The sequence below is a fragment of the Microplitis demolitor genome, chromosome 2 (genome assembly GCF_026212275.2).
Source record: "Microplitis demolitor isolate Queensland-Clemson2020A chromosome 2, iyMicDemo2.1a, whole genome shotgun sequence".
NCBI lineage: Eukaryota > Metazoa > Arthropoda > Insecta > Hymenoptera > Braconidae > Microplitis > Microplitis demolitor.
The window spans coordinates 4,199,841-4,211,932 of NC_068546.1; the positions used below are offsets into that span (position 1 = coordinate 4,199,841).

A 12,092-nucleotide genomic window follows, 5' to 3' on the forward strand; every position below is an offset into this window, starting at 1 on the left:
CATAATGGCATTCAGACGTTTTATGGGTTTATAGTATACCCATCGACTTTTTGGTAGAAACTAACCAAAGATCGAAAACGGACTTCTGGAAGTTCAAACATATTGTAACCAATTGCAGAGACTAAGTACTTAGAAATGTAAAGTAGCAAGCTGAATCATATCTGACTTGTAATGAGTTTAATCAGCATATAAAAAAAAGAAATTCATGCGTGATCTAGAACACAGTTGAATAAATAGGATAGGTCAAGAACTTCAAGAAATGTAAAACGAAGTTTGTTTGGTTTGGCTATGAAGATTTTACTTGTGTGTTGTTTTCGATCTATTGCTATCAAAAAAAAATAGCTATCAGCTATTTTTACAGTTTGTTTATCGAAGAATTGTTTACGTATTCACGGTATGAAGTTGAAAACCTCGTTATCGATGGATTTCAAATTAAAACTATTAATCCAAACCGTATGTTAGAATGTTTGTGTTGGCGCAAGATTTCATGATCGGCCGTATTCACGGTTAATGTTATCGCTATGAGGTAAGTATTTTGCAGATAAAACTTTGAGCTAGAGAGATAAACACTATTCAGCCTTTGAAGTTCCTAATGATTGTTATTTTTTAGAGATTAAAATGTATAATTTAATAAAAAATCTAAGGTTATATAAAAATAAAGTGTTTATTTTTTAAAAGTTCTGTAAAATCTCAGCCAAATTTTTGATAGGAACGTTATTAATGCATTAGATTTCTTCGTCGGTGATAATATATTTCCAGTCAGCTGACTTACGAATATCAATTCTTCGGGAATACAGTGTGGGTCTTGATCCTTTATGAACATCAGTCCTTCAGCGTAAGAATCTGTAAGAAATGATAAAAATTAGATTTCGCAAAAATGTTTGTTTTATTTTGGTGTAATGGACTTAAGGTAGAACTAAAGTCGGCGGGGTACAAGTTTATCAATCCATAGGTTATCTACTCTAATTCTAAAAATACTGCCGTACGGTAGACAGTGTGGTCCTGCCGTTATAGATCTAGATCCATCAGAGGTTTTCTCTTGTCTGATTTCTTTTTCGAACATACAATGCTCACGCATCGATGAACAGCATAAAGCTCCCCGCCGTGACCATTTGGCTAATAACTGGAAGGGAGAGGTGTGGAATCATCCCACCTTGAGACTTAACAATCCTTCCAGTGTGGCTTAATGGATAGAATCATCGAATGAAATACGGCATTAGCCCAAATAGCTCAACTGCTGGCACTATTTAATGTAACGTTTGATTAGCTTTGGTGTAATGGACACAAGGCAGTGCTGACGTCAAAAAAGCACAAGTTCATCACAATTCAGCAAGTGGTAGGTCACTAGTAGTAGTCGAATTTACCGGCGGAAATTTCCCCAACACAGCGTTTGTACTACAGTATACAAATGCAATATGGTAAGGTGGGAAAAATTAGGAAAGGGAAAAGGTCGAGAAGATGTGGTAGGAACTAGAGTTAAGGCAAAATAAAGGATAAATGTCAAACAGGGGTTCCAAATTATAACTTAATGGTAATGATTATTAAAATGTTGTAGTAATAATGACTCACCTGTTACGTATTCAACAGTCCCACAATATTCATTCCAGCCATGTAAAGGCGGTTCACAATTAATTATATTTTTAAAGGCAAGGACTATCTCAGTCCTGGGTGGATACGGCACTGTCACATAATTTATATGTCGTTTAACAATCCACCAACTCGGAACACATTTATACGGATTTCTTCCATATGTCGATATGTCAGAGAATTTAACTACCGTAAACTTTTTGGACATTTTTGATGTAGATGTTTGCAACAGATATGAGAGTTATGAAAGGTTGGACTGTACTGACTAAAAATAGTTACCGAGGAAGTTTAAATAGATGCACTATTCCATCTCGACCACCTACCAGGTAGCTTTTTTAGAAAGCTATCAATCAGCTTAGTGCATTATAGTCTGCGATAATTCAGTTGTTATAGAACATGCAATAAATCGTCAATCATGTAAAAGCATTCAGCAATATCGACGAGTGGGTTCGGTTGTAAAAGTTTCATTAGAATAAAACAAATTTAGTTACGTGACGATAACACGATACGTGGTAAGTGATACAATGGAAAATATGTTGACTACATTTTCTGTAAAAAATGATTCGACTGTCTCAGTTTACGCAAAAAATGACTACGGCAACTTGTGTGGGCTGGGCAAGTCTACTATTGACATGAATTTTTTTTGAGATTGGAAGTTAAGTCTTACGGAACACAAACTGAAAAAAAAAAAAAAAAAAAAAAAAAGAAGTTTAAAATTCAAAAATTATTTATTGGGTAAAAATGTTTGCCACTCTAGACCACAGACTATAGACTAAAGTGATCGGATGATAACGACCTAAATTTTCCAAACACTCAAGGCTTGCTTGCTTCCATATCATCAGATCTTCTTCATCCAGCTGCGTAGCATTTTGCCGTTTTATAAAAAGCATCCCCGCTTCGTATGAATCTGCAATAAAAACATTTTATTAACTTTAGTAAAATGTTGTTATTGCAGTGGTCAGAGGGTTTCTGATTACTTAATCAAGAGTGTGACTCACCTGCTTCATATTCAATCGAGACCGGCCATGTATTCCATTCTGCTGCTGGCAACTTGCAATAATAAATGCGATCGAACCACAGTGACAGCTGATCTTCCGCTGGGTAGGGCACTACCGCGCCATTTGCATTCTCGATTTTGGTCCACGAGGTTGGTACGCATTTGTAAGGATTTTTTCCAGGTTGCAGTACCCCAGTAAACTTGACAACAGTGAACTTTTTCGGACCAACCATCTTCGTCTTGTAATTCTAACGTAAGAACGTAACTTCACAGTACACGATGGAACTTTTAGAAGAAGTGGCTGATTTTCACAAGCGCATTGTATTTATAAATTGCGGTAAGTGATTAAGATAAATACTGTGTCAGGGGTCTTTGTGATAAGTGCATCGAAACGGATGTGAATTAATTACTCAACAAAAACACACAGCTGAGGCGTGATAGTGTCATTATAACTAGTTGAATATACAAATCCATAATGGAACAAATCCATGTGTCATTAAAAACTATCAACTCCTTTTTACACATTGAGGACATGTTCTCGTGATAGGAAACTTACATAGAAAACTACAAGTGCCTAGACTCATAGCTCGAAATCCTCTCGAATAGGCATTGATTACCCTAAGGACCGATGTTAGAATCTATCAAAAGTCACCTCTTTGGGACTGATGTAAGAACCTTTGCTGGATTCCTCTAAATTTTCTTCCTAGGGCCTTAATGTGAACCAAAATTGAACGGTTATATGCCATGTGAAATAATCTTATTTAATAATGGATTGGACATTATCTGGCAGTAGGTTAAAGGCTAGTAGATAGAGCCCGACAAATAAATCAATTAACTCTTAACTCGAGCGATAAGAAACTGTCTAATTGAAAATTTGTAGACAGTAAACATCCTGGTTCATAGATTAGAACCAACAGTTACTTGTGAATCGGAAAATTTCGTCTCGGCGTCTCTGCCTAGTAGGGGTCGAGAATATTTGTTTGAAAACCTCATACAGATGCTTTTAGATGGAACTAGAAATGATTGCCATCTCGCAATTTTCTAAATGGTATATTTCATAAAATGTGACAATAGTCCGTACTGTAGATGTTGTTCCACAAACTTTTTTTGGCGATGGCGTCATCATTTTTGATGCGTCAGCGGATAACTTTGTTCACCATTTGTGTTCACTATTCGAAAAGCTATTAGATTTTCTAATAGAATAAGCAGTTTGCCACCAATATGTTTCTGTAAAACGTGTACTCTAAAGAACGGTACGACCTGATCAACAACAGATTTCATTTATATTTTTTAAGTTAATAATCGGAAAAGCTATTATATTTCTAAATCAAACGAAGATAAATTCCTTGATAATACACAATTAACATACAATCAGAAGTTAATTATAATTCATTAGTGTCGTAGGTGTTTTGATCATGCTACTGCGTCATAAGTATCACGACGGCCATGCTATACACAAACTTGAAAGATAACCTATTGCAGTAGTTCAAGTGGTATACTTTTGGATCTATTTTCGTTGTTTACTCATTGCTAGTTGCTGAAGGTCCGCACCTTTTAAGATGTTTCGTTCTGAGTGATCGCTTTTTTATGGAAACAATGGGTCTAAGTGACTGGCGGGCGCGGGATTTGCAGTAAGAGTCGAAAACTCAAAAATCTTATGGCTTAACAAATATCTCGAGTTTCGTTATGTCCGGTAGCTATTCCTAGACTTTTTATGGGTTCATCATTCTTTCTTTGTGTGAGTGACTCGCATTCACGCATCCACCTATTCGTCTCGTCTCAGAATGACAAACCTTCCGAGCTTTCGGACACTGGATTTTTGAAACCAAAAAAAGACGGAACCCACTCGGGGGTTAATTGCGGTAATTCATAATCTTTGGATTGTTGTTTACGAAGTTTTTCTTACTGATAACCCACCGTCATAAAAAAGTTAAAATTTATCTGTATTTTTAATTGGAACCGATTATTCAATAAATCATGCAGATTCGCGTAAGTTGCTCAACCTGTTGACACCGTTTCATAACTCGTGTCCTACTTATTTAATAAAATAAGTAAAGAAAATGTTGGTTAATGGTAAATATCACTATATTTGCATCGTCCCCCAAGAGTGGAGCGAATATCACCGTTCAGATTTAGAAAAAGTACTTCTCAAAAGTACAAAAAATCATTTTTACTTAAATGGTGAAATAAAGGGCACAGTAATTAAAATTAAAAATGTGACTATAAAAGTAGAATACTACAATCTGAAGTTATGGATGAAAAAAATTGGGGACAAGAGTAACTATCCTGATGGGAAAAAATATTTTTGGATGCTGATGGATTGGTGACTATTTATTTAAAAGGTAAGCCCGTTTTTTTTTTTCCAAACATGTGCTACAGAACCCTATTTCTCAATACAAGGTTCGTTTTATTATTATCGCTCTTTATCAAATGGGCAATAAAAACAATAACAACAGCTCCCCAGTGACCGAGGTATTCCGTTATTTGCTTTCAAGTCTTCGATAAGGCACGTCGTATTTTGTTATTCGAGTCAGTTTAACGATGCCATCAATATACACATGTTATTTCCCCAAGGAGTGGGCTGTTATTGATAATTCACTTCTAAGAAAAATAGTGACAAGAGAAGCAACTAAACAATGGCAGAGACATCAATACATTGAAGGCACTACCATTCGTTTGAAAAATGTGACCGCAAAATTGGTTCATTACGATTTTGGAGTGTGGATGCGCAAATCTTGGGACCAGAGTGATTACCCAGATGTAAACGAATATTCCGTAATGCCTATGACTTGCATACTTTGTTCAGTTCTGTAAGTTACTCTTGTTTCACTTTCGGAAATTCTCCAAGTAAGATTGAGAGCTTTAGCGGTATAAACTTAACTAATTCTATGTTATGTTTGTTTCAGACACTGATATCAGCGCCCGCACTTCAAATAGATACACACTTACAGTTAATTAGAGTAAGTAAGGAATAGAAGACACTGTGAGACAATAGACTTCGTTAACGTTTATATTGCACTAGCGTACAAAAGCGCGTGTCGTTTTTCATATATATATTTTAATGTATATTTTTGTACCCGCATTTTTCAATATAGATATTTTTGCCGTTCTATATTCATCACATCTTCACCATATATTTTTTTATATACTTTTAACAATATATAGCTTTTCCATGCGGGTATCGTTTGCATATATTCTTTCGCTGTCGACCAATCACTTTACAAATAATTTGGCTTCACATGTCTTTCATCTAAATTTTATTATAGGATTACTGAATTGAATCATTATTGCGCTACTGTAAAATGAAACGGTAATTGATAGAATTTTCTTGGTTTATTGTGTAAAGAAAAAGATGCGCACTGTAGGTTGTAGCATTTTATAAAGAGTAAGTAAATGTATTTGAGTTAACAAAGTATGTTTGTTTTACTTTCTTGGTGGCCTAGACATGTTTAGAAAGTTTTTCCGAAACAACGATGTCTGATAAGTGTGAAGTAAGCAAACAAATAATAAAAAATATTAGAACACTAACGTGTACCGATAAATCTTAAGCTATCAGCTCATAATACAAATTATCTTTTGTATCATGTGTTGCTACCTTACACTAACATGGAAAAAAAAGTTTTGGTAGCAGCTACCAAATGTTAATCGGTAGCTGTTACCGAAATAGTCGGCTGCTGCCAAAGAAATAGTTTGTGATCATTACTGAATTAGCCAAAAACCAATACTGAAAAAACGTAGCCAATACCAGAAAAAATAGCAGCTACTAATTATGTTTTTTTGTATACATCTTACAATTAATTACTGCGGCTGACGCATTAGTTTTCCTATTATTTTCCGTAATGCGATTTGCTTTTGATCTGGTAGCTTAACAGCATTCGGTTGATGATTTTCGAGATTTTCTTGAAGTTCCACCGAACCTGTTTTTCCAACTTGGCTTTGAGTTGGCAGAACATCAGCTCTCGATTCTGGGGTTTCTCTATTTTTAGAGATTTCTTGTTTCTCATATGCAGAAGCTGCAATTATCCTAGCTTTCTCAAGCTTTTCTATTGCTTTTGATTGCCTGGAACCAGTTAGAACAGCCGGTTCCTTCTGAGTAGACAATTCTTGAGTTACTTTAACATTTTTTAACATAGGAGTAGCTTTTGCTTCAGTCTTATTGACCGGGACATTTCTATTGGGTTTATGAGAGCTCATCATTTCGATTAAAGTCACCCTTAGGCAATCTGAGAGAACAAACGAAATTCGTTAGCCAATTTTGATTGCACATGAAATGTTATTTTATTGACTTTAATAAGTAGAATAAACTTACATGGTTTCAAATATTAGTTGATTAACTCACTTAATTTACACACGTGCGACTTGTATTACTGTCTGATAATATTAACAATTTGTTAGCGATGATAAATAATAATAAAATTATAAATACATTTCCTTATTGGTTTACAAGTCTTATAGAAATAAAACCTTGAGAGGCCAATTATCTTTGAAATTTGAAGCAAAGGTCATGGAATACATATTAAGTATTTCTGTTGCATCATAAGTATTAAAAGTGCTACTGTTATGCAGTAACGTTTTTCTTTATCTAAACCTGTTTCTACTATGAAACAGATATAAGCTCATGCAGTCAGCAATCCATGATCTATTTTTAGAATAATTTGATGAAAGTAAAAAATAAAACAAAGGGATAATATTTTTGTATTTTAATTTATTTTTCAATTTGTGTTAGTATAATAACATTTTTAAAAATTATGTTACGAAAAGTATAAACATTTGTTAATACAATGAGGAATAGAGACATAACATTGTTTTTCAGTGTGTTATTGAATTTACCTACAGTCGAGTCACGTTATGAGTCTGCTCATTATGAATTCGTCGACTAATATTTCTATTGAAAACGTTTTCCCTTCGTGGCTATGAAAATAATCATGTACACGCTCAAACACTTGTAAATTAGGGAAAAGATGAGTTATGGTGGTTGACTGCTGTAGAAGTGAGGGTACAGGAATTCTTATAGATGTATTCCCCTAAAATCCTGTAAGCAATTCCATAACGCGACTAGACTGTGATTAGAAGTTATTTCAAGTTAAGAGTAAGTAATTTTGGAGACATAATAACATTGTTATAAATGTTTACTTATAACGGTCACGAACAAGCATATACTGTTCAATGATGTTAGTTGCCTCACTAAAAGTTGAGTGGAGCCGACCCAAAAGCTGCTGCTCAGAGTTACGTGGAGATTGATCAATGGTTTGATAAGACGGGGCCGGAGTAAGAGAAAAAGTTGGGGTCGAGGGATAACTTGGGCTTGATGAATGAGACGAAGCTAACCCATCAGACGTATAAGTGTAAGCCGACAAAGTAGTTTGACAGCTTTTCGAGGCTGTATTCTCTTTCGAAGAACTGGAAGGATTCATTTCGTTGTACTGCTTCTTTGTGGGACTCATTCTGCGAAAAATTTTCGTAACTACATTGTCCGTTTGTTTCTTTGTAGGCTTAGTCTTGTCAGCCATTTTCTTGCTGTCACCACAGATGATATCAGCTACTGGAGATTTAATTTCTGCCTTCTGCTTATCAGCTGCTTGAGTATCTGTAAAGAACAATTCTTATCAAACACGACTCAGCACATTCGGGCATCCTGTTTAAATCCGAGCTTGGTAACAGGCTTCAGATATGATATAGTAAAGAGCAAAATCTTTAGTCATATTACAGTCGAGTAATTAAAGACACGAGAGCTTCATCACTGTTTTTAAAACTTACCTGTGTAGCATCAATTTCGTAGCCTAGTATTTGAGAAATCTCTACAGATTTTTCTTCAATTCGATAGCGTTTATTCGTCAATGCTATGAACGTTCTAAGCCGCTAGCTGGTTGACGAATGAAAACATAGCAGTTCTTTCAGGATTTATATTCTTCAGATAATTATCTCCCATTGTACGTCAATGGGTTCAAGTACCATTTGGCACCTTGTACATTAAACGTCATTCATGCTTGTTACTATAAACACTGTTCAATCAGCGTTTGCAGTTCCGTAGAACACTCTTCATTGTTTGCACATCTGAAGTGGTTGACAAAATCTGTTGTATCAATAACTTTATTCATAAACACATCAATCAATCTGTGTCTGAAATAACTGGTATGCATTTAATGATCTCTTGTTTATTGTCGTGAAATGATTGATAAAACGTACTGACTGCTGCTAAATACTCAATTGGCGAGACATCGCTTCAAGTGCTCTATTTAAATGTGACCCGGGTCAATGTCGTCAATGTCCTCAATTGGAAATTGATTTACTCAAGTGTTACCCGGTGGTATATGATTAACAGAACTAATTCATAGAAACAAACAGTTGTACGTCAAGATCTTTAGAAGCTATCCTGAAACGAAAAATTTCTTGTGATCATTTAGCCAAGAAAATTGAAGGTACTGTAATCAAAGTAGGAGGAGTAACAGCTCGTCTTGGTTATCATGACCAGCAGCCCTGAATGCGTAAAGATTAGGACAAGAAATGCTGCCCACATCCCAGACAGCACTTCGGAATTTACGTGTCCGATGATAAGATCCGGTACACGTAAGTTTCATGAACTGTAGTCATCCGACTTTGTTTATTACTTTTTAGTATGATAGAATATATCTATAATATAAACAAGATAAATGAAATCAAGAGCTCTTATTTTTTTCTGAAGCACAGTACGTATCAAACAGTACATACAGTAAGACACCGATTTGTATAATTCACACGAAAATAAAGTAATTAGTGACATGTCTCATAGATATGTATACCTAGTGCCCCGTGAGTGGTTGGCGGGTCCATGGGAACTACTGGAATGTATACTTTTCGAACGGATTTCAAATTACTATCGCCGATTCAAAAGAATGAGTGGTGTTTCAATTCACTATCTAGGAATCATCGGGTTGCTGCAATATGATGATAAACTGATCTGGATTCGCAAATATGACGATCAACGGAGGAAACCAGACCTTAAAGAATATTTGAGTTTTTCTGTACCTTGCATTTATTGCGCTGAGATGTAAGTCACATTCTTTACATTATAATCTAGGTATTGTCCAATTTTAATATTTTTTCTCCGCGATTTATTTGTTTCCTTTGTTCTAGATGAATCCAATGATGCTGATGGATTATACGATCAGCAATTAAGAAATATACAGACATCAAATTACTATATAAGATTCAGATAATGTTAATATCCCAAGTAAAATTTTTGAAATCATGTTTACTTTTATTTAATCCTGCTAAAAGTAAGGTGGGGGTTTAATCTGAAGGAATAGCCATAGGATTTCTTACCTGTCCCCATGTGTTCATTTATCCGATTATTCTCCATTATCTCGAAATATCCATTTATAACTTGGTAGCATTAGTAACCATTACTTTTTTCTAAAGGGAGTTTCTTAAAAACATCATGCTTCTAAATGTTTACATAAACCGCGTATTGTTATCAATCTGCTTCGCTTGTATATCTATTGTTGCAATGAAAAATACATAACAGACTATTACGTTCTGACGCACACAAAAGATACATTGGTGACAATGAACTTGTTATTGACCTTGACTCATAAAAATATCACTCATAATGGACATGTAGGTCGTACTCTAATCTCATAACTAACAGTATTGCCCGTATGTCCAATTCGTTTGTCACAGCGATAAATTTGTTTTTTATTAGACTTAGATAATTTATGTTTTTGTGTTATATAGTAGATAAGAAAATGGTAACCAATAATCGTGACTCCGTGGGTCACTGTTTATAAGTTGGTGGATAGTTTACCAAGACTAGCCTGTCACATCGTATACATTTTGTTTACTCAGCTCATTTTTTTCCAATTACCCAGTTTTTGTGTGGCCGTGGGCTGGCTTGTGCCTGCTGTACTGCATCATTACAGGATGCCCTACACCTCACCTTTAGCGACAGAGTAGTATCAGGGAGGAACCAGAGAACATCCATACCAGTATAGTCGGTACGGGTGCAGGCAGCTCCAGTGATCAGTTGAATTCTCTTGATACCAATCACTGGATCTTTAACCCGCATCTAGTGCACAGAGACTACTCAAGCCCATCGTAAGGCTTACGGTTACCCAATCAAGTAGCAATCATGCTTAATGCTATTTAGATAGCGAACTAAACAGCTGTGTCTGCCGCTGGTTTCAAACTAATTGACAAAGCGAATTAATCGTTTTCATAAACCTTGTTTTCGTATTTTCTACAACAAAGTTAGTTGATTAGGATAGGTCAGTAACATTAGATAGTGTGTAACATCGTTTGTTTACGTTTAGCTATGATTTTTTTATCGCACCTTTGTTTATCTTTATTTATGTCAAGTAGACAATCCATTGGCTATTTTTATACTTTGATAAGCTTCAATGTCGGCGGCAAAGTTGTTCGACATAAATGATACAGTCTAAGGGTGGGGAAATGTCACGCCTAAGACTTGAAATTGAACCTGTCTTCAGTACTTGATATTGAAGTCAGAATAGCGAGCAGACGTTACTGGTAGACTAACTAAATGTACTAGTCAGGTGTCCTAAGGTTATTTCGTCCATGGTGCAGTTGCAGTATCTTAGGCAGATTCGGTGTAGGCAAATAAGTCGGCCTCAGCTTAATTGTTCAGTAACAGCGTTCATGATGAAACTGGAAACGAAAACAAGCATAGAGAGGACAGGTTGAGGCTAGCTGACACTTTTATAGCCGAATAAATCTCAACGGCTTAATAGTTTACTACTTTCAAATGACCTGTCGAGATATATGATATGCAAGCTGTTTATTCGTTCCATGTGTTCAAGTGTTTATGTTGGCATAAAAACGCAATAATGAGCCACTTTTATGATCATTACTATTGGTACAGAGTATAGATTTATGTGTTTTTTAGTGGGGGATACGTAGATAAATGAAGAAACCCAAAGTAATATAACAATAGAGAGTATTTATTTTCTAGAATATTTAGAAAGTCTTAACCACATTTTTTCCACATACGTTAACAATACATTAAATTTCGTTTTTGACGGCGGAACACTTTCAGTCAGATACTTTATGAATATCAATTCTTCTGGATTACAAGAAGAGTCTTGATTTTTTATAAACATCAGTCCTTTAGCGTAAGAATCTGGAAAAAGAAAAATGATAATTAGTTATCAGAAAAAAGTATGTTTTTCGTTGGTGTCATGAGCTTAAACGAGTGCTGCAGTTAAAGAGGTACAAGTTTATCATTCTACAGGCTACTTAACGTAATTTTAAAAATGCTACTGTACGATGGATGATGTGGCTCAGTGGATATAGAAAAATAGGGAGAAATACGATTTTATTTAGATGGCTCCTTCCTCATCCTTTTCAATCTCCTCCATGTATAAACACATTGGATTAGATTTGGATTTAGTTGGTTTATACTGGGCACTCAGCTAGTGAGCCATCGAACGCGGGCTCACTAAGGACTATTTTCTAGTTATCGGAGAGGATCGCGGTCCTGGCGGTCATTGTTTATTAGGCCTTGCTTTGTGTT

General features: G+C 35.4%; 3 protein-coding genes and 2 pseudogenes across 3 annotated transcripts; 2 read left to right on the forward strand and 3 right to left on the reverse strand.

Moving 5' to 3' along the window:
* Nucleotides 1-664: 664 nt before the first annotated feature.
* Nucleotides 665-2,213, reverse strand: LOC103576969 (hypothetical protein). The gene is made up of 2 exons (NM_001414796.1): nt 1,570-2,213; nt 665-843 (listed from the first exon to the last, which is right to left on the reverse strand). The coding sequence occupies exons 1-2, from the start codon at nt 1,793-1,795 to the stop codon at nt 665-667; spliced, it is 405 nt and encodes a 134-aa protein (NP_001401725.1). The 5' UTR covers nt 1,796-2,213.
* Nucleotides 2,214-2,315: 102 nt separating this feature from the next.
* Nucleotides 2,316-3,815, reverse strand: LOC103576970 (hypothetical protein). The gene is made up of 2 exons (NM_001414797.1): nt 2,586-3,815; nt 2,316-2,494 (listed from the first exon to the last, which is right to left on the reverse strand). The coding sequence occupies exons 1-2, from the start codon at nt 2,815-2,817 to the stop codon at nt 2,316-2,318; spliced, it is 411 nt and encodes a 136-aa protein (NP_001401726.1). The 5' UTR covers nt 2,818-3,815.
* A 483-nt stretch (nt 3,816-4,298) lies between these two features.
* LOC103576971 (hypothetical protein) lies at nt 4,299-5,177 on the forward strand. The gene is made up of 3 exons (NM_001414798.1): nt 4,299-4,436; nt 4,642-4,782; nt 4,964-5,177. The coding sequence occupies exons 1-3, from the start codon at nt 4,299-4,301 to the stop codon at nt 5,087-5,089; spliced, it is 405 nt and encodes a 134-aa protein (NP_001401727.1). The 3' UTR covers nt 5,090-5,177.
* Nucleotides 5,178-6,382: 1,205 nt separating this feature from the next.
* LOC103576977 (uncharacterized) lies at nt 6,383-8,286 on the reverse strand (annotated as a pseudogene).
* LOC103576972 (uncharacterized) lies at nt 8,188-10,417 on the forward strand (annotated as a pseudogene).
* The last annotated feature ends 1,675 nt before the right edge of the window (nt 10,418-12,092 follow it).